The sequence below is a fragment of the Alexandromys fortis genome, unplaced genomic scaffold (genome assembly GCF_014885135.2).
Source record: "Alexandromys fortis isolate MF-2015 unplaced genomic scaffold, M_Fortis_MF-2015_v1.1 scaffold_2_1_26212458, whole genome shotgun sequence".
Lineage (NCBI taxonomy): Eukaryota > Metazoa > Chordata > Mammalia > Rodentia > Cricetidae > Alexandromys > Alexandromys fortis.
The window spans coordinates 15,663,059-15,688,363 of NW_026067930.1; the positions used below are offsets into that span (position 1 = coordinate 15,663,059).

Genomic DNA, 25,305 nt, shown 5'->3' on the forward strand with positions numbered 1-25,305 from the left:
CATGCTTCCCCTACCCCGCCTTCCCAGCAGGCTGCAGCAGACTGTGTGGCTTCAGACTGGGAGCCAAAAGCAAACCCTCCCTCTCGAGCTGTTTCTTGTTGGGCATTTGGTTATAGACACAAGAGAAGTAGCAAATACAAGTGAGAAAAGAGAGGCAGGTAGTTCTCAACCTGTGGGCCGTGACCCCTTTGGGGTCACATTTTAGCTATCCTGCCTAAAAGATAGTTACATTATGATTCATAACCATAGCAAAGTTACAGTTATGAAGTAGCAAGGAAAATGATTTTATGGTTGGGGGTCACCACAACATGAGGAACTGTGTTAAAGGGTTGCAGCGTTAAGAAGGTTGAGAATCACTGGTCTTTGGGAGACAGAAGAATCATCCACATCCCATCCTTTCCTTAAGATTCAAATGCACAGCTCCCTGTGCTCAGCTTCCATCTCCCCTTCTGCACATTCAGAAGTAATAAATGAGAAATTTCAGAAATGCGTGATCGATAAGGCTTATTACAATACTGACATGAATGTTCCATTGTATTTATTGTTATAAACTTCTGTTTGTCAATTAAACTTTATTATAGGTATGTGTTTCCAGGGAAAATAGTATGTACACTGTAATTGCATGCCAGCCCCCCCCCACTGGGTGTCTTGAACATACTCTCAATGGATTGGGGGGGGCACTACCACACTTATGAGCATTGGTCAGTACCGTAGAGTAGGACCAGTCAAGAAAGCATCCCAGAAGGAGGAAGATGGGATACACATGGATACGGTAGTAGGAGCTCATATTTAGTGAGTGTTTGTGCTGCACCAAGAATGGTACAGAAAGCTTACTGACCAGAAGAGCTCACATCAGTGAGCATGGGACCACTGCAGAGGAGTCGGGATTTCACCCTCCGGAAGAAGGATGCTGCTATTTACTCGGCTAAAAAAATAAAACAAACTGACTTTCTTTTAGGTAAAGAAATTTTTAAAAATCGTAATAAAATAAATAACCTTCCTTCATAATTTCTCCAATCATTTGAAAACTTGTTCAAGCAGATAAAGATTTATTGAGATGACTGGAGGTCTGATTCAGTGCTACACTGTTTGATCCACATCTGGAAGGCCCTGGGTTTGTAGGGCATGGAATGAAAGAGGGGGAGGGAGGAAAAGAGGAGGAGAAGAGGGATGGGACGAAAGGAAACATGAATGACAATGTGCCAGCCTAAGAGTATTTTGTTGTAGTAGCAGCATTTCTTATGCTATTTGTAGCCATCACTGGGACATCAGTTCACAAAGGCAGGGTTTTTTCGTCTGGTGTGTCACAGTGAGTGATGTTTCCAAGTCTTAAAAAAGAGTGCTTGGTGCTGGAAGAATGCAGCAAATATTTGTTGAATAAATACCGTGATCCCCCAAAATAATAACGCTTGACACTCGTTGAGAACTTTCTCTGGTCTAGGCCCTGGCCTACCGTTCCTTCCTGCAGAATGTTCTGTCACCTGCATGTCATTACAAGCACTGTTTCACTCGGTCTCCCAACAGTGCCGCAATACTTTTAATGAGTATGTTTTAAAGATAAAGAGGATGAATGTCAGGGAAATAAACACAGTTATCTAACATCACAGAGCAAGGCAGGATTAGAGTCAAGGCACACACAGCTCTATGCAGCCCACTCTGTTCCTCATACATGCTGTGTGTGTCTGTGCACATGCATTGCACATGGTGTGTGTGTGTGTGTGCACATGCATTTCCCGAGCATCTAGTTAAAGTGCAGATTCTGACTCTACAGCTCCAGGGTGGTATTTGAGCTTCCCTATGTCTTTCTCTTGTTGTTGGCCTGATGACATACAGACCATAGTTTTAAGTATTTAAGTTGTGTGGCTCTTAACATACTATGCTATATTCCTCCCAAGTAGGCTGAAATTCTTTAATGAAAAGAGAAAGCAAATATCATCACCTTCTACTGATAGTAAACAAACTGTGTGTGTGTGTGTGTGTGTGTGTGTGTGTGTGTGTGTACTTATAGTGAGGACCAAAAATCAACTCAAATCCTGTGGAAGTATTCCACAGGGTCGCTGCTATATTCTAAAAGTTCATAGCGTAATGAATTTTCCACCCAAATGAACAAACAAAGTCCCACCAGCCTTCACAAATCAGAATTGCTCTCACAATCCAGGTTTGATTTATTCAACCTTTTGAGACTAGAATGGAGAATCAATAGGAACAATAAAGAGAATACTGAGGGGACTTAAGAGGTGAGTGAACAGCCACACGGCGGGACACCCCACTCTCTAGGACCTCCACAGTGGGACAAAACCAGACCCCTCCCCCAACTCCCTAGGCTTTTCTAGCCAGCCAGCAGGAGACCTTCCTGCAGGTAGGTTCCCTCAAAACACAAAACCATCCACCTGACCCTCCAAGCTATTATCCCCACACTGCCCCCAAACTCGCCTATCCTCCTGCAACCTCAGTGGAACTCTGAAACACAGTTTGCTCCAATACTGAGGGGACTTAAGAGCTCCCTACAGTACTGAGGGGACTCAGAGAAAGGACCATTGTTGGCCCCATTGGCTCTGCTTCCTGATCTCTACCACAAAGGAAGCCTCCCATACAAGCCTTGCTGTCACCGACTCACTCTACTCACCCTTCCTTCCCCACCGTGAAGGACTGTCTGCTTGCTCTGTGAGTCCCGGTAAATCCTGTCTCCCTTAGGCTGAGTCTGCAGGCAGAGTGTCTAACACAGCGGTAAATAGATATTCTAGAGCAATGAATGGAAAAACCTGGCTTTCAAAAGGTATTTCCTGACTGTAGACCTTTGAGTCTTTCTCTGATCCGTGGGCACTGTGAAACCCCGTGACTTCCCAGAATGACGACCACAACCTCCTACAGGTCTTTAAACAGGGGAGGTTTACAAAGCCATGCAGCAGACAGCCATACAATAGAATAAACTGTGGGATTTCTGCTTTAGAGACTGTAAAGATTTGCAGTCTATGCCTTTTATTTCCACTCCTGAATTCTCCACGAGGAGCCCAGCATGAGACGGGGTCTCCCTGACAAAACCCCGACTCTATTTATTTATTTATCTATTTATTTATTTATTTATTTTTAGGCTTACTGTTTCAGGAAGGGGAAAAATAAAAAGAAGTGGTGGGTGAGAGGGAGGGGAAAAGGAAGGTCAAAGTCAAACCGGAAACAGAAGACGGTTTTATTGAGTCATCCTTTCAAGCTGCCTCCCCCTGTAGAAGTAACTGAATTCAAGGAGACTTTGAAAGCTACCATCCAGGGCTATCCCAGAGGCAAAGGAAAAGGCAGATAAATAAAGAAAACCGTAAACACACTGAAAAAGATAACACAGAGACTGGAAGCCTCAGCAAAAGCGTTTCTGCCGTCTCAACTGTATCGACGCCCTGGCTTGATGTCACAGATACTCTTTGCTTTAATTCCATACGGTGCCAGGATAAACACAATATTCCGCAGAGGGTAACTTTATACCATTTTCTAGTATTTTTAGTACGGGGCCTTTGGAAGTGATTTGCTATTTTTAAGACAAATCTTTCTTGCTTCTGTAGCACTCTTTGAATGGAGAAGGTTAAAGACAGCCTCTGATATTTGGGATGAATGACTTGGGTTAAAAAAAATGTTGCCCTTTCTTCATTTACAATTCATAGGAGCAGATTTTAAAACTTCCTTTACGCACAGGATTGAAAGAGATAAGCAAAGCCACTGGGTTAATAAGAAAGGAAAAACCAAAATCTTCCTTCACTGCTGCCTCAAATTCCAGCAAGGGCAACTTCAATGAAGAAGGACTCACTTTGGCTCATGACTTAAGGGATGCTGCAGTCAACCCTGGGTAGAGGTGTAGAGGTGGGAGGGCAAAGCCGCTGTCCATCAGGTCCCTTCAGGTCCAATCAGAAATCAGAGACCAGAGATGCTGGTGCTCAACTCTCTCCCCCTTTCCTCTTTTCTATTCAGTCTGAGACCCCAGCCTGTGGCATGCTGCCACCCGCACGTCCAGCATCTCAGATACACCCCTCATCCATTCCAAATCCAGTCAGATTAAGCACCGCCAGTTCTGAAGGGGATAACAAGGTCCTCTGGGATGCTGGATGCCCATTGTTTGAACACAGCATTTGTTGAGTGATTTACTCTGTGTGAGCCACAAGTGTGTGCTCTTTGCTTGAATTTACTCACTTAATCCTCACAGCCGTATCCACGCAGTGGATGGAAAGTAGAATAAACATTCTTCAAACGGATGAAGAATATTAAGAAACTTGCCATGTAAATATTTGTCCAGAATTCCGTGATGGGTTGAATTATGTTCCTCCCAGATTCATCTGTTTTAGTTCTTAATCTTCAGCACTCAGATTGCTACCCTATTTGGAAGTGGGGTCACTGCAGATGTAATTAGTTAAATGACTGCACTGGAATAGGATGGCCCCTAAATCTAGTATAACTATAAAAAGAATGTTCTGTCTCTGGCTCTCTCTCTCTCTCTCTTTTCCTTCCTTCCTTCCTTCCTTCCTTCCTTCCTTCCTTCCTTCCTTCCTTCCTTCCTTCCTTCCTCTCGTTCATTTTTTTATCTTCTCTTCTTTTCAACACTGGGGGTTGGCCCTAAGGCCTTGCATGTGTTAGGCAAGTTCATTCCACTGAGCTGCATCTCCTCCACATGCCCATTCCTTTTTTTAATTAAGAAAAAATTAAGACAGTATCTCACTAAGTTGTTCAAGCTGGCCTTGAACTCATTCTGTAGCCAAGGCTGGCCTTGAAATGCCACAGATTCTGGGTATTTGGGATTGAAGGCCCTCATCATCAGGATAGGCTTCAATTTAAACAAATATATTAATTGTATGTATGAATGAGGTTCGTTTAAAAATATAGACTAACTCCTGTGAAGAGATGCCTTGGAAAAAATTATACAGAAGAAAATGACAGGAGAACGAAATAGAGAAAATGCCCAGTCTCACTAGCAATCAAAGGAGTGAAAATCTAAGCTAGAGGGTTGGGCATTAGATTGAGAGAGAAATTCACATGTGTCTGAAGACCTGATAATTGGAAAGCCAGAAGAATGCTCTGAGCTGCGATTTAGATCAGGAAACCTGAGGTCTCCCAGCTGTCCCCTGTTTCTGTAAACACTGGAAGGCGTTGTAGACGTGCTAAACTTCTAAGCCACTCAGGATAAAAGGAATGGGTCGCCCTTTGGCCTCAAGTCAACTTACCTTGAGAAAGTGGGTCTTGATCTTCCCACAATGCTTGCCCATCTGCTCTCTGATCGGGGAGTAGAGCAGGTCTTTGGCAGCAACGCGGGCATATGCTACTCTCTTGTTGTTACTGAGCATCCAAATGAAGACATCCGGGATAGTATGCTGTGGCTGTGAGGAGGCAGAATATGATCAGATAGGTTGGTATTTAATGAATGTACTTCTAGAGTTTACCTATCCCCCCCCCAAAACCCTTCTTCAGCAAACAGAAGACAGATGAAAAAAATGTAGGTATTTAAACACCTGTACAAACTAGGCAGTGAAGTCTCACTTCCTTGAGAAGAAAACATTTTGGTCATGCAGTGGGAATACGTGTGCCTCCCACTGTGCTTGCTGGGCCTGCATTGGGCATCTTTGATATACTAAACTACATTTCTTGATATACTAAACTAATGCTTTTCTATAGATTTTCACTGATTCTTTCGGAATGTAGATATTGACTTAACTTCAAAGCATTAGATTTCTTCAGACCCGTGTAACATTTCCGGAACGTTCAAATGAAAAGACAAGAACAAAAGTGAGCTAATGCCTTTGAACCATTTCCCAGTTGCTTTTAGGAAAGAGAAAACAAATCTAGAGGAACTTTGTGCCGGAGATCTCATTGCCAAATAGCTAACTTCCATTTCAGCCATTTGGAGAAACTCCAGTAAACTTTACAGAAATTGAAAAATTGAGCTATGCAACAAGAAAATACAGGCTTTCGTTTTAAGCATTCCATGCTTTTATGTTTGAAATGTACATTTCTTGACCAACATAACTACCAAAATAGGGGGCATAGTGCTTTGAGTTGGAAGTAGATGCTCTGTCTTGCTTACCCTTGACATACATATTTGATACTGAAGAGGGGCATCCATCCCTTCTAGCTGATGTGGAACCAAAGGCAAAAGTAAGGGACTCCAGCCAGCTCACAAAAATGGCTCTGGCAGGCCTTGCCCTTCTTTCCCATTCCCTCAGCCTTGCTAAAATCCATCAGATTGCATTTCTAAAGCAAGCTACCAATGTCTATTATTTTATATAGTCACACTTCCTCCTAAGACTGACTACCAAGGTCCAGATAACAAAGTGCTGAGGTCCAGCAATCAAAAACTTCCTTTGGCTCACCTAATTAACTTGTCCAAATAAAATCAAATGCTTCATCCTAATACAGGCTTTCTCCTTCTACTTTGGTAAACTGCCGTTTGCCTATGTGCCACGTCTGTCTCCTCTCTATCCAGAGGCGGTTCTTCGCCCCTCTATGACAAACATCCCTGTCCCCTCTCCCTTGTTCCCTTCCCCTTCTCTCCCTTCCTCTTCCTCCTGTCTTTGTCTCTTGTTCCCAGCCCTTCATCCCTCTGGGGTAAGAAAAGCTCTTTGTGCTGAAAACTTGGTCTTGGGGATCCTTAGCCAATACCTTTCCTTTCAAAAGAATTGTCTTCCAGACACACGGCTGGTTAGTGACAGACAGGAAGACCCAACCCCGACTCAAACCTTCCATGTTCTTCATCAAATCCTCTTGTCCACTGTTTAACTTCCCTGCCCCACTACTTAATACGCTTCCAGAAAACAAATGCTCAAAGAGAGAACCATGATGTTCAAGAGCCAACGGAGCAGAAAATTCAAGTACCTCTCGCCAACACCATCCCCCACCACCCAAGGCAGGAAGGGTATCCACACCTGTAGGCCTCAAAAACAATTCTGTATTTGGCAGAAGCAAATATGATGCCTTTTAAAGATCATCCTACAAGACACCAGAAAACATTCCTTATAAAAGTCATTATTGAACATGAGTTTAAAATCTCTTATGGTTGAAAACCTATCAATGTCCCCAGCCCAGCCTCGGTGATCTTGTTCAGAGTTCTTTTTTTTTTTTTTTTTTTTGGTTCAGAGTTCTAGTGTTAAGGGATATGCTTTTTATTCTGCTGGATATCCTGGCTCTATGAAAAATCAATATACTTATTTATGTTTGATTTAATTAAAAAATTTTTTTCTTCCCGTCACTAAGCAAATGTTCAACTCATTCACCACCCCCACCCTGGGAAGATTTCTTCCCCGTTTTCCCAAAGAGCTTGTCTGAAGGGTTCATTACCTCATCCACAAGAAAGCGGATCTTCTCCACAAAGCCCTGGGCTTCACTGATCATCTCCGTAAGAGATAACTTTTTCTTCTGTTGCTGAATGACCCCTTCGGCCTCCTTGAGCATTGCACCCTAAAAAGAAAAAAAAGAGTTGGTGTCGATATTTCTAGAAGTCTGGGGAACAAACATTGCTTTATGGCTGGAGTATCCTGAAGGTGTTTGCAAACTCCATACAAGGACTGTTCTGAGTCTGACATTGTGCACATTGTATCCTGAAGGTGCTTGCAAACTCCATACAAGGACTGTTCTGAGTCCGACACTGTGCACACTGACCACTGACTGGAAATTACACAAGACTGTGGAGACGGTAGACACCTTCTTTGTTAGATAGATGAGACACTGAGATCTAGAAAGTGCAGAAACTTGTCTAGGCAATATGCATATGAGACAGCATCTGAACTAAGCTTCCTAGTGTTTAATAATAACTGCAATCATGGCAACTAAAATTTGTTGAGTTGTTACTCTAGGTACTCATGCACCATTCTTTCATCACTCCTCTTAGGAGGCAAGCCATACCGACCTAGAGATGAGTCTATGACAGTGAACTAGATTAGATTAAATACCATGTGCATTAATGAGGTACAGCTTCGAGTGTGCATGTGAGGGTGTCTGTGTAGAGGTTTAGCAAAGAGAAAAGATCCACCCTGAATGTGGGTAGCATCATCTGTGGAGCTGGGAGCCTAGACAAGAGGAAGCCCACTGAACACTACCATCCCCCTTCTCTCAGCTTCCTGATGCGTGGAGACTTGAAGAGCCCCAGCTGCACGCTCCCACAACCACAAACGCTACTGCACCTGCCCTGCCGTGACTGCGCGTTATCCCTTCAAATCCTGAGCCTAAATAAACTCTTCCTCTTGTAGGTTTGTCCACTGTGGCGATAAAGGAGACAGATACAAGGCACTATGAAGAGGGTGCCCTTGAGGGTTCGATCCAGGATGGACAGACAACACGCAGACAGAACTCTACAGAGAATATGGGATGGAGAGGAGGCACAGACAGCATCTAGAGAACCAGAGCAGAAAAGTCTTACAGATGATGGAAGCCAGCCACCTAGGACATCCCGGGGGACAGAAAAGAAGTCATCTGGAAAGAGAGGTGAAGGAAGGGTTTGGGCACCTGTGTCCACTCTCTAGAACTGGCTTAGCTAGTTGTGATCTCTTTTTTTCTTTTCTTTTTTTAAAAAAAGAATCTTCCTGAATCCTGTTTATATCTTTAAAATGCGCCCCCCCCCACTCCCATCCCGCCGCCCAAGTCAAAGACGGAGAGATTTTTCTTGGCAGAACTGTCACATGCCACAGTGCCACCCTACTGCCCCTTAGAGCTATTGCTGAAATTGAAAGTTCAAGGTCAGGTATTTCAGGACCCGATTCGGACTGGCATTTCTTGGCTGTCACTCATTCCACAAGGACTTTAACCACCTACAGGCACGGTGCTCGTGGGCCGTAGCTCCCTGTCCTCAAGAAGTACTAGCAACGCTTAACACGATTCTCAGTGGGAACCCGAGGAGGGAGAATTGTTACTTTTATTTAGCTACTTGGTTTGTGTGAGAGACATCAAGGTAAAAGAGTCTAACAGCATAGCCCTAAAAAAGAAGCGGTTTTTTGGCTGTATGTGTCTACGCGCCATGTGCAATGCGTGCTGAGGCCAGCAGGGGGCAACAGATCTTCTGGAGCTGGAGTCACAGACAGTTGTGAGCCTCCATGTGGGCGGGTGCTAAGAATCGAACCCACGTCCTCTGGAAGAGCAGTTTTTGTTCGTTCGTTCGTTCGTTTGTTTGTTTCTAATCACCCAGCTATTTCTCTAGCCCGGGTCTAACGGTTTTAAGAAACTGCAAATTTCAGAAGAAATAAGGGTGATTCCGTCTGAATAAGAAGTGGAACTGCCGGGCTTCCAGCTCATCTCTGTGAATGTTCGATAGAGGCCAGTTCCGTTCCTACCAACACACGCTCTTCCCCACTGCTGCCTCTACCTCACAGAAAAACGTGTTATTTAAACCTTGTCCTTGTCTGGCCTGCGACCTATGTGTCATCCGTGAGGTTTATTTTTAAACCACATGCTTTAACTCTGTTCAAAAAATATAAATAGCTTTTCACATACCAGCTCTTGCCAGCAGAGCGTGAGCCGTTTCTTATCTAACGCAGTTTGGTTCAACATCTTCGGTTTCTTTTCTGCTTCAGAGATAAATGCCCTGAAAGAGAATATCCGTTTTGCAGCCTACTTATTGAAAACCCATTTTGCGTGATTCCAGAGATTTGCAAAAATATCTACTTTGTGGCACAATGGGACGCTGATAGAGCCACAGAACCGAGGCTTTTAATTTAGGTTTTAACAATGGGGTGCTAACATTTCTAATGGATAAATAAATAGATAAACAAATAAATAAATAAGGAAATGATACCCAGACCTTGTGTCTGTGTTAGTTTGAGGGAATTTATGAATTTTGCTTTCTTTCAGTATATACCCATTGTAACTGCTATCAAATCTCAGAGCAAATTTGCATGAAATAATACAGTCCTCTGCCTTACATATTTAGAGCAAATAACGGCTTTTCTAAAATGTTACATATCAAACATATTTTAGAATTAAGACTGTGATATGTGCCCATCTTCTTGAAGAATAATATTTTTGGAGAGGAAATTTAAAATGTGTCAAGGGGGAGAATAATAAAGGCTTTGGATGCAATTCAAGAAGAAACATATGAAAATTGGCAGAAGTAACATATTGTCTTTACTGATGAGTTAAATGATATTAAAATCAATGTTGCTTCGTTTACAAAATTAATGTTATGCAAAATTAGCAGTGGTGTGGGAGAGCATGGGAAAATGTGTGCCGCTGTAGAAGTGACTGGTTATTTCTTACACGCTACCTGATAGCACCTATGGACATTTTAATGTACACATAATATGATTTAAAAATTACACTAGAATTCTCGTTCTTTGCAATTAGGGGAATGATTTTGCAAGAATGTATTTTCTTTAATGATAACATAAATGGATCAATGAAATTTGGTTAAAGGCAAGCTGAACTTACTATGATCTATGTGTGAAGATGCCTGTGCTATATTTCTGAGTGCAGCAGCGACCTGCCGGACAAATGTCCGCTATCACTGGGAAGAAATAGGGTTTTATGACTGTGTGTATGTGAGATTGTGTGTCTACAAAAGCAGGGGGGGAAAAACCAGTCCAAGAGGATAAATCAATCTCTTTTTCCTGGAAGCAGCAATGTAGAGAAAATGGAAAGTGTACTTTTAATGTCGTATCCATAACAGAAGTATAGGATATGGAAAATAGACGTGCATGTTATACAGTGTGTATGTGATCCTTCAGCAGTGAAAACTAGCACAAAGGAAACCTACAATAAGATGAGCAACCCCACACCCATGCTCTGCCTGGTGCCTACTGGGAACCCTGACACTCTCTGTGGGGATACTATTAACGGTGTATACCCTATTCCTTTTCACACAGAATAGGAGAGTTATATTTGGAGATGGGAACCCACTCGTTGCATCCCTGTGTTTACTAGAAGAACAGGGAACCCCACCCCACTCTCCAGGATGGATCAGCCCGAGGAGACATGCTACCTCTCTAGGATCTCGCCTATCACACAGAGGCCAGTGGGGATACATTTCTTCCGCATCCAAGTTCAGGGGAGTAACAAGGTGTGTGTGTGTGTGTGTGTGTGTGTGTGTATGTGTGTTTCATTCATTCTCCATCTGTGAGACCCAGCCTGCTCTTTGACTGTGCACAGCCTCGTCACCCCTACACAGTGAGTGGCTCGTCCTTGCTGTGCAAGAGACCACAGGAGACGAAGAAAGGAGCAGGAAGCAGCAGGAATCCCATCTGACCAATCTCAGATCCTTCCTGCTTTCTCAGACCTGCACCTACCAACTACACAACCACCATTTTAGCCATCGACACGCATGCATGTTTTTCCAGTTGACTGGAAACATGAAGAAAAGGAGGGACCGTTAATTGTCGTCCTCAAGCAACCCCCAATGGAGAAGAGCTATTGAGCTATTACTTGCTTGCCAATACTTTCCAACATGAGAGGTGAGGTTCTGAAGCTTTTTAAAGATGTTCTAAGGAAATTGTAGGTGGCACTTGGCTCACAGCAGGCCTAGTGATTAATATTGTTTTGTATTGAAAAATGAAAGCAAATAAAGGCAGCACAAACAATACATCTATTTCTTTGTTTACATATGTGTATAGATTATGTGAAGATAGATACATACACACAAATGCACACACACAGCAGACTATCTGGTGTATCTACTGCCTGACTACTGGTTTTTACCTTTGATATAATTTCATCTCCATTTGCTTTTTAATTCTATTTTTAGCAAATGCTTCATTTATGCTTGTCTTGGCTGAGTTAATTTAAGAAATGGTCCAAGTTGCTTCCACATGGGACAAGTTGCCTCTCAAGGCCCCGAGAGAGCCCCTCCTACCGTCTGTGCGGCTACAGGATCCCCCTGCTGCTAATGCCGGCTGCACTAGGGGCTGGGTTCAAAGAGGATGTGTCAAGAGCAGTTAGATGAGGCTTCGGCTGAGACCCACTGTGATTTCCATCTAACCGACGTTCTCTCCAACGCTTCTCGTCTGTGCATCGTGGTGAGAGCAGCTTAGATACACCTGTGCAGCACTGGATGGAGGATGACCTCAAATCGAACGCTAGCAAGGAACTGAACTGCCCGTGAAGCACTGAATCCCATAGCTAGCCACGTGAGTGGTTGGGAAGTGGACTCCTCCTGGCTGAGCCTAGAGATGACTTTAGTCCCAGCTACTCAGGGAGTCCTGTGCTCAAAAACCACTCCTGCATTTCTGTGAAAAAAACTGTGACAAGCCCCTAGATTTGAGGGTGAACTGTTACTCGGCTAGGTCACTATACCCTGCTTTCAAAGTCTCTTATTCTATTGCCTACCACCTAAATAATCAGTCCTTAACTGGGTCTTTGAAGTCAATTAAGTAGCACTTGATGTAGCGTTATGTTTCTAATTGCCACATAGTTGCTGAGTATCTACCAAATGTCAAATGTCGTGCCTTGCCGGGAGCTGATCCTGAGGACTTTTTGTTCCCTGAAGAATCTTAGCAGTTGGTCCGTCTGGTTTTGGGTCCTCTCCTTTGGCTTATGTTGTTTAAGTACCAGGAGGGGATACAACGCTGTAAAGTGCCCACCCAAATGCACGCGAGAGCAGCTGATTTCTCAAGGTCACTAGAAGCTGAGTCCACCGGAGCCGCCTGGGGTTGTCACCCACCTGCTTTGACTGATGAAGTCACAGAACACGGTCTTCATCTTCTCTTCCGGCGCCTCCTCTGAGACCTTAACCAGTTCCTTCACTTCTTCTATGCCTTCTTCCTGAAGACAGACCACAGAGCTGTGGGACTTGTGGAAATCCCTGATCTCCACATTCCAGAAACAACAGTTGCCTGTCTTTGTCGCTGTGGGTTTTGCGAGGCAGGAGGAGCCCCCCCACTTTCTTGAGCTTAGCCGGGAATCACTGCGGCATTCCCACTTTGACCCCCCGCTTTCCGTGGGTCTAGATGAGCCTTACTGAATTACTCAGAGCCATTGAGTCCCAGATCCATTCCTACCTAACTAAGCAGCTTTCTGTGTCTCCCACCTCGTGGGAAACCTGATATCATGAGAAATATTTCCCAATTTTAAACTTTATACATAATTATAAAAGATTTCTAAGTCAATATTTAAGTCATCTTTGAAAAGTAATGTAACCCTACTGACATTTAAAAGAGATTCTGAGTATATCAGGCTTGGGGGCAGGGAACAGGGTAGGTTGGACGCAATAGTGGCTATATGATGATAGACCTAATAATTTTACATTTTTCTTTGAGCCAGAATTCTAGGATTCTGTTCAGCATCCCAGAGAAAAGTGGGGTCTGTAGGGAAAGGCCAGTGTTCCTCCTGCTCTGCTAGACTTTACAAATGCCGCATCTCCTACCACCTGTCAATGGCTGGCACCTGCTCAAGAACTCGAGAACTCAAGCTCTGTTCTGTGCACCTCTGATAAACAAAGAACAGGCATCACAGTGGGGTAAGCAGGCTGAGGATTTGGGATCTGGCTTGGGACACCTGGATTCAAGTCCAGGCTGCCACTAACTGGTAAACTAATCTCATTATACAGTTTCTCATTTATAAAATGGGAAATGAATAGGAACCATCTATACCACCACCATAGGGGGAATAAACTTAGTCATAGAAGCCATGAAGGGCTGTTGAGACTAAGCAGGGAATTAAAAGAGAGCATTAAAGGCTATTGCAGCCTCTAAGGAATATCTGGTGTGTTCTGTCATTACTCTTAGGGATAAACTATATCTAATCTGTCCGAAGAATTAACAAGGCAGCCTTGCAAAGTCTGTGTCCTACACATTGTATGAGCCTAGTCCAGGCCTCTCGCGCTATTTTCAGAGTCCAGCTCCCCAACACCTAGAATTCCACAGCCAGAATTACTTTGCTTTGCAGAAGTTGGCTTGTGCAGCTAAGAGGAGAGAGATATGCTTTCTCTCCTTAGTGTAGCTTCTAGTGGACTAGGAAGTTAAAACGAGAGCCATCAGCGTGAGCCTGAGGACAGTGAGCAGAGGGTTAGAGGATGTCCCTTCCCATGACCTGTGGGCGGGAAGGAAATGTAACAGCAGGGAAAGGACCAGTTGAAACCAGGATTTGTCAACATTGTGAGGTATCTTCCCGCCTGCATCTGGGAGATGAGGAACCAGCCACTTCTTAGGTCCTGGAAGAGCAAATGGCAAAGAAGGGATTCTGATTTTGGATAGTTTGATTTGCATTCCAGGGGTTTTGCAAAATGTTCTCATTTCTCTGGGTAATGGTGATAGAAGCCATGAAATACAGTAGCCCCAATTCAGGGATGTTTCACCTGAGGTGAAGACCCTGGTTGAATAAAAAAGCATATCTTTATCCCGGTTCCCCAATACGCCACCTACCAAGAGCTCAGCCATTTTCCCCAGCATGTTGGACCAGTGCAGTCTGAATGTCTGGTCTCCCCAGGAACTGATGAAGGAGACACAGGGCTTCTTGGCACCAAAAGGCAAATAGTTGTAATTTCTGTGAAGGCACATGAGATGTGGAAGTCAGGTATAATCAGTGGTTTTCAAGCAATTCCAGACGTTTGTTTAGATTTTATGTGTCCTGCAGGGGTGCAGAAGGGCGGGGGCAAAGCTGCTAGTGCCATCCTTAGAATATGATTGGAGATCTGTGGACAGTGAGTGATGAGTTAGGTGCTGCCATGGAAGGGATTGAGAGCTGCCACCAAACCAATGCCTAGATCCCAAGTGCTGTGGAAGCTGGAGGAGAAAGAGTTCAAAACCATTCTCAGCAACATAGCGAGTTTGAGCACAGTCGGGCTACATGGAACTCTCAAAATCAAACAGACAGAAGACATTATTCTCAGACATAGGGTAAAACTTAGAAATCGTCACCAGTGTGTAGAATATGTTGGGCAAATCTTCCTTAACAAGATTACTTTTGTAAAATGTATATTCTGAGCACGTTGTATTGTATATATTACTAAAGGGGATACAGGCATACACCCCAATCTAAACCAGTACTTGGTGGCTTAGCACCATTCTTTCATCTGTTTGTCCATCCATCCATCCATCCATCCATCCATCCATCCATCCATTGATCCATCCATTTATCCACTTGGTGGGCACTGGTGTCAGTAATACAGGTGACTTGCTTGGCTTGGAAGTGATAAGACATATAGCCAATCAGTAAAGATATGGAGCCCCAAGGAATGCCTGATGGTGACCGTGGAATGAGTATCCTTTAATACTGATAGGAAAATCTCATTAACAGGATTATATGAAAGCCAGAAAAGATAGGACTGCTGTGTAGAAGGGGGTTAGGTGGGTGTGGAGGCAGGGTCAGTGGAAGAGGCATAGCCACCTGGGGAAGTTCCCTGGCTAATGACAGCTGTTTTAAGGGTCAGAGTTTCCCCAGTCCCCCTGTAAAGAGAAGTATGGATGAAAGGCAGGAGCAAAATGCTTGGGGCGGGTCTGGTGCTGACTTTTGAGAATGTGGACATTGTTTCGAGAAATCTATTTATGGTGGTTTGGAAAGAAAGGGACAGAGAGAGTGGGGAGGAGAGAAAGGAGCAGTGAGAAGAGGAGGGGAGGGAAAGGGGGGAAGGAAGGGGAGAGGGATGGAGAGGGGAGAGGGGAGGAAGGGAAGTAGAGGAAAGAAAAGCACAGTAGGGGGGGAGAAGAGGAGAGAAAAGGGGAGGGGAACACGTTTTGTTATCCTCTCCAACAAAAGCCCTTTAGCCTGAAAGACTGGATGTTCATTTTTAGCTCTCCAACCTAAATTTCTCCGGAAGTGTGACAGAATTAGCAAAGGCCCCCTGGTCTACTCTGTAAAAAAATAAACAAACCAGCAGGTATCCACTCAGGAAAGTAAGTCAAAGAGGTTCTTGGCTGGAAACAGAAACCAAACTACTCTCTGCTTTATCTCTCAGATCATTCCACTGAGAACCCTGCATCTAAGCAAGCGGCCACACGCTGTTGTACTTCCTCTTGGGTGTTTCTTTGCTTTGGGTTAGCATTCGGTGTTGGCACTCTGGGCCTCTGTCTCTGTGGTCCTCAGAGTTTTGTTGCTGTGTCTTCAAGGACCAGGCAGTCGAGGCTCACTGTGTAAACCACAGTTCAGACGGAAAAGCAGTAGATGAGAGGGTGCCCGGTTGTCCATGGACAGTGAAGACTGCCAGGATGAGCAACGGGCCAACAGAACAGCAGCTTGTGACAAACCTGCAATCCTGGGGATGTCATGATGAGCCTCCACCGGGCGTCACCTACTCTGATTTAATCCTCACCTCTACCCAGCACAGACTGTGTGCAAACACTTTGTAAAAACAGAAATCCCGGAACACACACACAGTGGAATTTTATTAGGAGTAATAGACATGCATTGTGCATTCATGTTTGTGTGTGCCCATGTGTGCCTGTATCTCTGTGTGTGTACATCCATAGGACTACTGTAGATAGAAAATCTTCCAGTGCCTCTGCTGCCTCCTTGATTTATTACTATGTGGACAGAGAGCCTCAATACAGGGAGTCAGAAATAAAAAGAAAGCTCAATTACACACACACACACACACACACACACACACACACACACACATCCCTCAAACACCCCGTCCTTATTGGTCAGCTGCAGCCAATTGCCCAGCCCTAGCACAGAATCCGTCCAAGGGCACCTGGAGACCATGCTCTCTAAATCCTTCCCACAGGTCACCCCCCCCCAGTCCCACTGGCATCCACTGGGACAGCCCATCCAGGTGGAGAACGTCTGGGGATGCTGAGACCCTTGGAGTAGTCCCAGAAGGTCTTCCTGAGCTGCTGACCCCAGGCACAGGGATTATTCTCTGGCACTCTCATGCTGTAAGCTGGAGTTAAAGCACAAGGAAGCCCCGGGTTCTTTCCGGTGTGTGTGGAGATGGGGAGCCAGGTATGGCTGCCTTGGAGCTAAAAAGAGCCCTCCAAAGGTGACCCATGGAAAGGGACAAGGTTTAGAAAATGCAGAGAATACAAAAAGCCAAGAAGGTAAATAACTTTAAAAAAAATAATGGTATTTTTGCAACAGAGTTTCTCTGGAGCCTATTCTGGAACTAGCTCTTGTAGACCAGGATGGCCTCAAACTCACGAAGATCTGCCTGCCTTTCCCTCCCAAATGCTGGGATTGAAAGGTGTATGCCACCACCACCCTACCTAACTAAAATTATTTTTATTTTGCCCCAGTTTGCCCTGTGTTCTTCTCTATCTCTGAAATCCCCTCTTATCTTGTAAGATGCCATCTTCTCTATGACTGACCCAATTCTTTACATCCTCCCAGGTAGAGTTAGTCATACACTCACTCTCTCTGCTCCCATAGCACCCTGTGTCCACAGCAGCTCCTTAACTCTCTGAAAACCAGATAGAGTGTGTCCAGTACAGAGATGGGCGAAGATGAGGTCCCTGCCCTCAGGTGCTCAGTCTTACAGGCGAGAGAGACAAATGAAACCATTGTAGCCTGGCGTGATTAGGGCTCGCTAAATCCCTAAAGAGTACAGAAAGCTCAGTCAGACTTGGTACAGGGAAAAGGATCCTGAAAGACAAGGGAAGCCAATAGCCAAGGTGTGGGCTTGTTGCCAGGCCAAGTGAGAAGTGTGTTTAAAATCCCAGGAGCAGCAAAGAACAATATACAACTGGGGCTCTTTCAGGAGAGCTGAACAGCTGGATGAAAGGGGTATTCGGGGGAATAGCGCACCCAAGCCAGGTAGGTGTGTGTGTGTGTTTGCTTGTTTGTGTGTGTCTGTCGGTCTGTCTGTGTGTCTCTCATTTGTGTGTGTCTCATGTGTGTGTCTATGTCTCTCTCTCTCTCTCTCTCTCTCTGTGTGTGTGTGTGTGTGTGTGTGTGTGTGTGTGTGTGTGCTTGAACAAACAGCACATGCTGTTTTGAAAGGTTGGAGACCTTTTAGGAGGTGGAGCCTCATTGGAAGAAGTGATCATCGAATGTATTGCCTGACTACTTTCTGTCCACTCTCTGTTTTCTGATAGTAAACACAACGTGACCAGCTGCTGATCCGTCATGATGGACTGTATCGCCAGGAAATATAAGACAAAATAAGCCTTTAGCCTCCAGTTGTCATGCATTTTTGTCACAGCAATGACAAATACACAGCCAGAATTAAGGAAACAAAAAATACCTAAGATTTATACTGACCAGATCTTGTTGTTTACTGGCTTTGGACAGAAAGGAAAAGCAGAACTTGGGGCTAGAGGGATGGCTCAGTCAAGCGAGTGTAATGTTCTTGCAGAGAACCTCACAATCTTCCCTGTGGCTCCATAGAATCTGACACCATATGTCTGGACTCAGCAGGCACCTGCCCTCACATGGGCACACCCCCTCACAGACACACATGTGCATGTAATTTAAACTAAATCTTTCGGATATGGAAAAGAAGAAGAACTGAGAACCCCTGAGCTGTGAGGTGGAAGACTCTGAGTGGAAGGATCTGTCGGAGATGGGAGCCTAGAAAAAGAAAGAAGTCTGGGAGTGGTTTATAAACCACCCGAATGGGGCATCTGCTCAGCCTTTTAGGAACAGGACTGTCTGAGGGAACAGACTGGGAAGTCGGTTCCTGGGGGAAGCGTCTGGGCTGAAAAGCAATTGACGTGGCCTGTGTAACAGTCTCTAGATTCCAGTCTCCTCCCGTGCAGAACGGGCACAGCAGTGGGCTACCAGGAGAATCCGTGGCAGTAGAGATTACTCATGCAAATATAACCCAAGACTGGGCAAGGCAAGATTCTTGCATGCGTGCTTTTGTTTCTTCTCATCAACCTCCTGAGCCATGCATGCTTGGCGGTGCTTTCTTTAAAACACCTCTATAATTCTCCTTTTAGTATTGGCTGAAAATTTGCACAAATGGAAGAGTCGCGAGGGTGAGCACAGGCACCCAGCTGCTAGGACGCTCATTTCTAGGGTCTCACCATCATTCTTTAGTTTGTCAATTACCGTGGCAAACTTAAGGAATAATCCCACCGAGTCGGGTTTACTTGGTAGGGCGCAGGCAAGAAAGATAAGCATCAGCTGGGTTTGGGCTGAATCTTGAGAGCCTCTCCCTAGCTTCCCAGGCCTCTAAGAGTCAAGGGGGCCTCGTGTCTGGTAGCCATCGTGGCTGCTCTGCCGTTAGAGGAATTCCCTGGGTGTGTTGTTAGAGAGTTGAGGTTGTAATAGAGTGATGGTTATCCTTGCTCCCCCTGTTTGTGATGTGTTCCCAGCACTGTGATAAAATTTGTTTTTTNTTTTTTTTTTTTTTTTTTTTTTTTTTTTTTTTTTTTTTTTTTTTTTTTTTTTTTTTTTTTTTTTTTTTTTTTTTTTACTGAAAAGCTGAACAAAACAGTCCCGGGAATTGGTAAAATTCCCACCCAGCAGAAATTTCATTCTCACTTGCCCTGTTCCTCCTACCTGTTCCCTTCTGTCACCAGAGGCTTTTCTGGGTGCGTGGTGGAGGCCATGGAAATGGCAGAGTCGTGGGGAACGTCTTTTTCTCCTTCATGCAGCAGAGGAAGCACATCCTCTTCAGTCGGCTCAGCCGATTTCTTCTTGCTCCCGTGATGAGAGCCTCCATCAATCAGGTTCCCAAAGTTTCCTGCAGGAGATGGCAAAGTTAGAGTGTCAGCAGGTGGGACCAGCCACACCCTCTCCCAACAAGGAAATAAGGTCTCAGGATAAAGGCAGAAACAACAAACGATGGAGAACAAGAAAATTAGACTGACGGAGCCAACGAATCTTATCTTCTTGTTTGTAAAAGCTACACAAGTTGCAAATTGAGAAAGACAGTTAAGGAAAAGAAAATCCAATAGAGATGTTAAATTTCTAGAGTCATGTTATTTTTATCGATTTTAACTTTATTACATTATTTTGGGTATATGCGTATACTCATGAGCAGGTATGGAGGGCGGAGGATGCATGCAGGCGTCGGGTCCTCTCCTTCCACCCGGTCATCAGGCTCAGCTGCAAGTGCCTTTGCTCTCTGGGCTATTGGCCCTTCCAACACCTTAGTGTGTACTTCCTACCAAAACTCATCATGGAGACTTGATAGACTACCATTGGAACCTTCTCAAAACTGTTTCCTTTCTAAGAAAAGACTTCTTGTCTGAGTACCCAAAGCCTACATCATGTTTTAATAAATAAGAAGGAGTGGGTATTGACAGAGATAGAGAATGGTGGCAGGGGTGGGGTGGAGGTGAGTAAGGAGGGGTTCCAAATAGGGCCCCCTTGTGCTATACACATCTCCACATAAGATAAAGTCTCCCCAGCATTCACAGGGATGGCACAAGTCTGATCTAGTTGGGGGTCCTAGACCTGAAAGAAGTGGACATGCCCCCCCAACCCTAACCCAGAAGCAATCTCAAATTGATAACCACAACATTTCTCAAATTTCACACCAACACTTCGTTTCCTCCAAGTAAGTCTTACTGGGGAAACAAACTAAGTACTCATAAGGGTACTGCGTGCCCAGGCAGTACATCTCCAACAGAACGGGAGCTCAGTGGCATCTTTGGGACTTCTTTGTCTCACAATAACATGTCAGGACATTTTCTTTTCTTTTCTTTTTCTTTTTTTATTCACCTTACTATTTTTATTTTTATTTTTATATTCTTAGTCTCTATTTTTGCTCTACAGCCCTTTGTGTGTATATGGTTTAGCGTTTTTTATGTTTTTTCTGAGCATGAGAATGAATGGGTCTCTGTTTCTTTGTGTCTTCTCTTAGACTCTTTTTTTGTTTTGACCAATGCTGATGTGTTAATTTTTGCTTCATTATACCATATCATATCATCATACCATATCATATCAGATCAGATCAGATCACTAATCCCTTAGAAGCCTGTTTGTTCTCTAATGAGAGACAGAAAGAGGGTGGATCCAGATGGAAGAGGAGATGGGGGAACTGGGAGGGGTAGAAGGAGATGGATCATAATCAGGATGTGAAAAAAATCTATTTTCAATAAATCAACAAAAGGCAAAACAAAGCAAAAGCCTCTCTTGTCAGAACTAACTTCCACAGATCTAACAGACATCGGCACCCTGTGGACATGCAGACAGGGGACTCTGTGCCAGGTCTCCAGCTGTGTGCCTCAGAAGGACTGAGTCCCATGGTCTCCAGCTGTGTGGCTCAGGAGTGAGTCCCCCTCTACTTCCCTCCGCCCTGCTGCAACAAAACTGCTCGAATGTGACCCTCTCTTCACTGATGCCGTGAGTCCTTTCAGCTGAGGTGCACACTAGGTAAGGATGATGGCAGGGAACTCTAACCATAGCATCTGTAGCCAAGGACGATGGCAGGGAACTCTAACCATAGCATCTGTAGCCAAGGACGATGGCAGGGAACTCTAACCATAGCATCTATTGAACGTGTGATGTTTCGCGTCAGTTTATTAAACTCACAGCTCTGTGGAAAAGTTACTGTAGCTCCCATTTTATACATGAGGGAAACCAGACCCAGAGAAATTACGTCAGTCCAAAGTAATGGAGCCAAGATTAGTCATCTAAGTCCCTGAACCCAAACCTATACTAATTACTGTTATACAAACAAACAAACCTATAGGGACACATCTACTCTTTATGTGACATTGGGTAGACGAGGAACTACCATTCCTAGATGAGGTGTCACCTGCCATCTCCATCAGAATATAATCACCTTCATGGAAGGCATTGATCATTTATTCAAGAAATGAACACGTGTCTGCACTTACCAACAGAAACTTCAAAGCTGATGGGCTTGTCTCCAATCTTCCGGTCAATCATGGTTGCTTCAAAAAAGGCTCCAAAGAGTAAAAAGTCCTCATATTTTTCTGGTACAATCTACAGAGAGAAAGAATTGCTAGACAGAGCTAACTTCCTTTTCACACTAGAAAGCCGAGTTAGTGAAACTCATCTGGTCTGGTGTGATTCATTGATGCCTGAGTCTCTGCTTCAGCTGGAAATGCCAGGTCTTGCCACTAAGCAAAGAGCTATCATGGCCAATAATCATAACTCCAAACCCACTGGTCTAAAATGGCACAGAATTACCCAATGAACTACTAACTTAACAAGCAAAAAAGATTCTCCTTTCATGGCAAAATATGAGCTTGTGTGTCTTCCCAAGATGCTGGGGAGGACCCAGCTCAGAACAGGTTTGTAGAGCCAGAAAAATCAAAGATGAGCTGCTGAGAGTCACCGCACTAAACCCTTACACGTGACCTAATTGCATCGGAGGCTCATGTACATTTATTATTCGTTCTGTGTAACAACTTTGGGAGTTTGTAATCCGGACCATTCCCATTTCACAGAAAAGGAAACTGGAGGAATGGAAGCTTGTGTTGCTTTCTGCTAGAATTTCTTCCTTCAGGAGCCCTCAGCAAAACATTTTAAAAGATGTTGACTCAGATTATGAAAATCTTCTTGTAGCTTCTTTCTTCTTGGATATCCCTGTCCAAGATGGCTCACAGCAAGAATGGTTACCAGACAGGCAGATGTAGGACATATATGCTTGAGTGACCACAGCATGCCACTCAAGCTACCAACAATGTGCAAAGTCAAGTTTCCAATGTTGGCTTATATTCTGAACACACACACACACACACACACACACTCATAGTCTCATGCAGACAACACCAACTCCAACCCCAACAAACTGATAATACACATCTCCAGAGAAAGTATCCCAGATGCGAATCCAAAGAGAAGTGTGGAGGTGCTGAAGAAGTCAAGACACAAACAACAGGTGGCAAGCTCTAAATAGCCTCTCCTTGGTGGAGGGAGCAAGCCAAGGATAAGAGCCATAAAAACACAGCAAGCCTCACCGTGCACATGCTAAAAGATCTGAGACAGTTTATATCCACCTTCCCATCAGCCCTCAGAAGCTGTCTATGACAGAGCAACCTATAAGACCTCAGTTAGCTAGAGAATAAAGGGCAACCTAGGGCAGTAAAACTAATGCCAGGGTTTTCGACCCTCGCTCTGAGTTGTCCCCGGTGATATCTTAAGAACCGAGGTGGAAAAATAAATAGCTCTTCCAAGGTAAGGATGACTCTCATACTGCAGTGCTGGGGTCTGCCAGCCTCCCTAGGAACGGACAGCTCCTGGCGAGCAGCTATCATCCCCCTTGGGTTGATCCGGGAGATGTCATTCCCCCTTGTGGTGACCCGGGAGATGTCCCCAGACACAGAGTTAGCTAGGCTCAGCTGGAATCAGCCCCCCTCTGTTTGAGGACACACAGAACTCACTCACTTGCTTGACTACAAACCATACAACTAGGATTAAAAAATGAGAGGAGAGTCGTAGCTGATGTTCATCTTGACACCCCTGTCTCTTGCCTGTGCTACAGAGCTGGGCTGGGGAGATGCTGATGTTTTCATGGTGGGAACTAATCGCGGATGAGCATTCATTGGGATGGTGGTTTCATCCTGGGTAGATGAGGCTTCTCCAGTTCTTAACACTCAGCTTGTGGCCTATTCTTCTCCCCTTTCTTTCCTCTTTCTATGTGGTCTCACGTTCTCCCCCCCCCCCCCAAATGCTCCAACATGATGCAGCTAAACAAAGCTAGACAGCAGAGTTTACTCATCCCTCCTACTACCCACTCCCTCCAAGGTCTCCGACTACTTTTACATTTCCTTTGAGTTCCCACAGGATCCACACTTGAGAGATTTTGAAGTCTGTGGCCACACCACTTGCAAGAACAGAGGACACACCCCAGGGCTCAGTACTAGGCCAGCACAATTTTGCAGGGAAGATGAGACCTGGACAGGAAAAGACCTTCTGGATCCCAGGAAAGTGTCTACCTCTGGGCTGGGCTCCCCTACATCAGGCTCAGAGGAGTGATGCTCATACCTACCTCTGGGGGCACAGCAAAAGATTCCACCTCCACCTCCATGGAGTTAGTCTTGTCCGCAGCCTGCTGGGCTTTGCCGTCATCTGCTTTGTCAGCCTTGTCCTTACTAGAGCCTTTAGATTTGGAGTCTTTGTCTTTGGAAGACAGCTTCAGCTCCTTCAGAGCCTTGGAGAACTTAGACTCCTGGGCCCCACCAGAGAGAATTTCCACAGCAATTTCCACCAAGATCCGACCCCTGAAGGCCACACCTTCCCCAAAGCCCTCATTCAACTCCTGGTAGTCATCCATCAGACTCTGGTTCCTGGGGGAGCCATACAAGTTAATCCAGGCGGGTCCAAAGGTGGGAAGAAAGCCTAGGGAGAACCCAAGCATTGGGTATCTTAGTGAACATTCATGGATATCCTATGTTTTATAAAAGTTGTATATAAAAATATATGACATACAGATAAAAAGAAAATATTTAAAAGGCATCCTCTCCAAAGACAATATTTTGCTCAGTTTCCATCTGATCTTTCTTTTACCCGTTTACTCTTTCCCCTGCATACTATAGAGGGCACTGTGTGCCATTTTGTCAACATTTAGTCATCAGATGATTGTTTATTCCTAACATGAAGTAAGCAACATGCTAGGTGTTTACATTAATATTTACACTGTAAACACTCTGAAGGGGGTACACGTGGTGTTGCAAGAATAAAGAGTGGGTTGGTGAACACAGAGGAACGGGGTAAAGAGGCTGTGAACCAGCTACAAAGAGTAGTATGGAGAAGGGTCTATGAGAATAATTTGGACAGGTGAGAGCCCTGGACTTGTTATGGATTTTGCTCACTATCTTAGTGTACTTAAATGATGTGGGATTTCCCTAGGTATGCTATGATTATGTTTTATTACCATTGGTTAATAAAGAAGCCGCTTTGGCCTGTGGCAGGTGGAAAAACTAAACTGAATGTAAGGAGAAAGAAGGCAGGGTCAGGGAGACACCATGTTGCTGCCAAAAGAGAAAGACACCAGAAACTTACCGGTAAGCCACAGTCTAGTAGTGATACATAGATTAATAGAAATGGGTTAATTTAAGATATAAGAGCTAGCTAGAAATATGCCTGAGCCATTAACAAAACAGTGTTACAATTAATATAGTTTTTGTGTGGTTATTCGGGTCTGGGTGGTCGGGAAACAAAAAAAGCAGTCTCCATTTACATCTAAGAATGTTTTAAAGGGGTTTTTTACCAAATAGATAATGTAACCATGTCTCTTAAGACCATTATGGCTACCACGTGAAGGCTTGTCAGAATGGACTTGGGCAAACTGCTTTAGGACCCATTTTACCCTGAAAGCTAACTTCACTGTAGCTTGGACTAGTAGGGTAGGGTGGTAGAGATAGTGAGAAAGGGATGTTCTAAAATATTTCCTAAACATAGAACTGAAAAGACCTGGTGATTTTAACTTATGCCTGTCATAAGTGGTTTCTCTTCTTAATACAGAAGATCTGAGAAGACATATGACATCCGGGACAACATTTGTGAGTACAATGTCCCTTTATTTTTCAGTGCTGGGAATCAAACCCAAGGCCTTTCGCT

At 44.5% G+C, this 25,305-nt stretch overlaps 1 protein-coding gene across 1 annotated transcript in view; it reads right to left on the reverse strand.

Annotated features, from left to right (window-relative positions):
- The window catches only part of Fer1l6 (fer-1 like family member 6), a 136,820-nt gene that overhangs the window by 63,060 nt on the left and 48,455 nt on the right, over positions 1-25,305 (reverse strand). Inside the window, exons 13-20 of the mRNA XM_050145363.1 lie at positions 23,735-24,084; positions 21,615-21,723; positions 19,327-19,510; positions 14,307-14,427; positions 12,608-12,708; positions 9,451-9,541; positions 7,306-7,425; positions 5,199-5,351 (exon numbers count right to left, since the gene is read on the reverse strand). Coding sequence (XP_050001320.1) covers positions 5,199-5,351; positions 7,306-7,425; positions 9,451-9,541; positions 12,608-12,708; positions 14,307-14,427; positions 19,327-19,510; positions 21,615-21,723; positions 23,735-24,084 — 1,229 coding nt within the window. The remainder of the gene's footprint in view (positions 1-5,198; positions 5,352-7,305; positions 7,426-9,450; positions 9,542-12,607; positions 12,709-14,306; positions 14,428-19,326; positions 19,511-21,614; positions 21,724-23,734; positions 24,085-25,305) is intronic.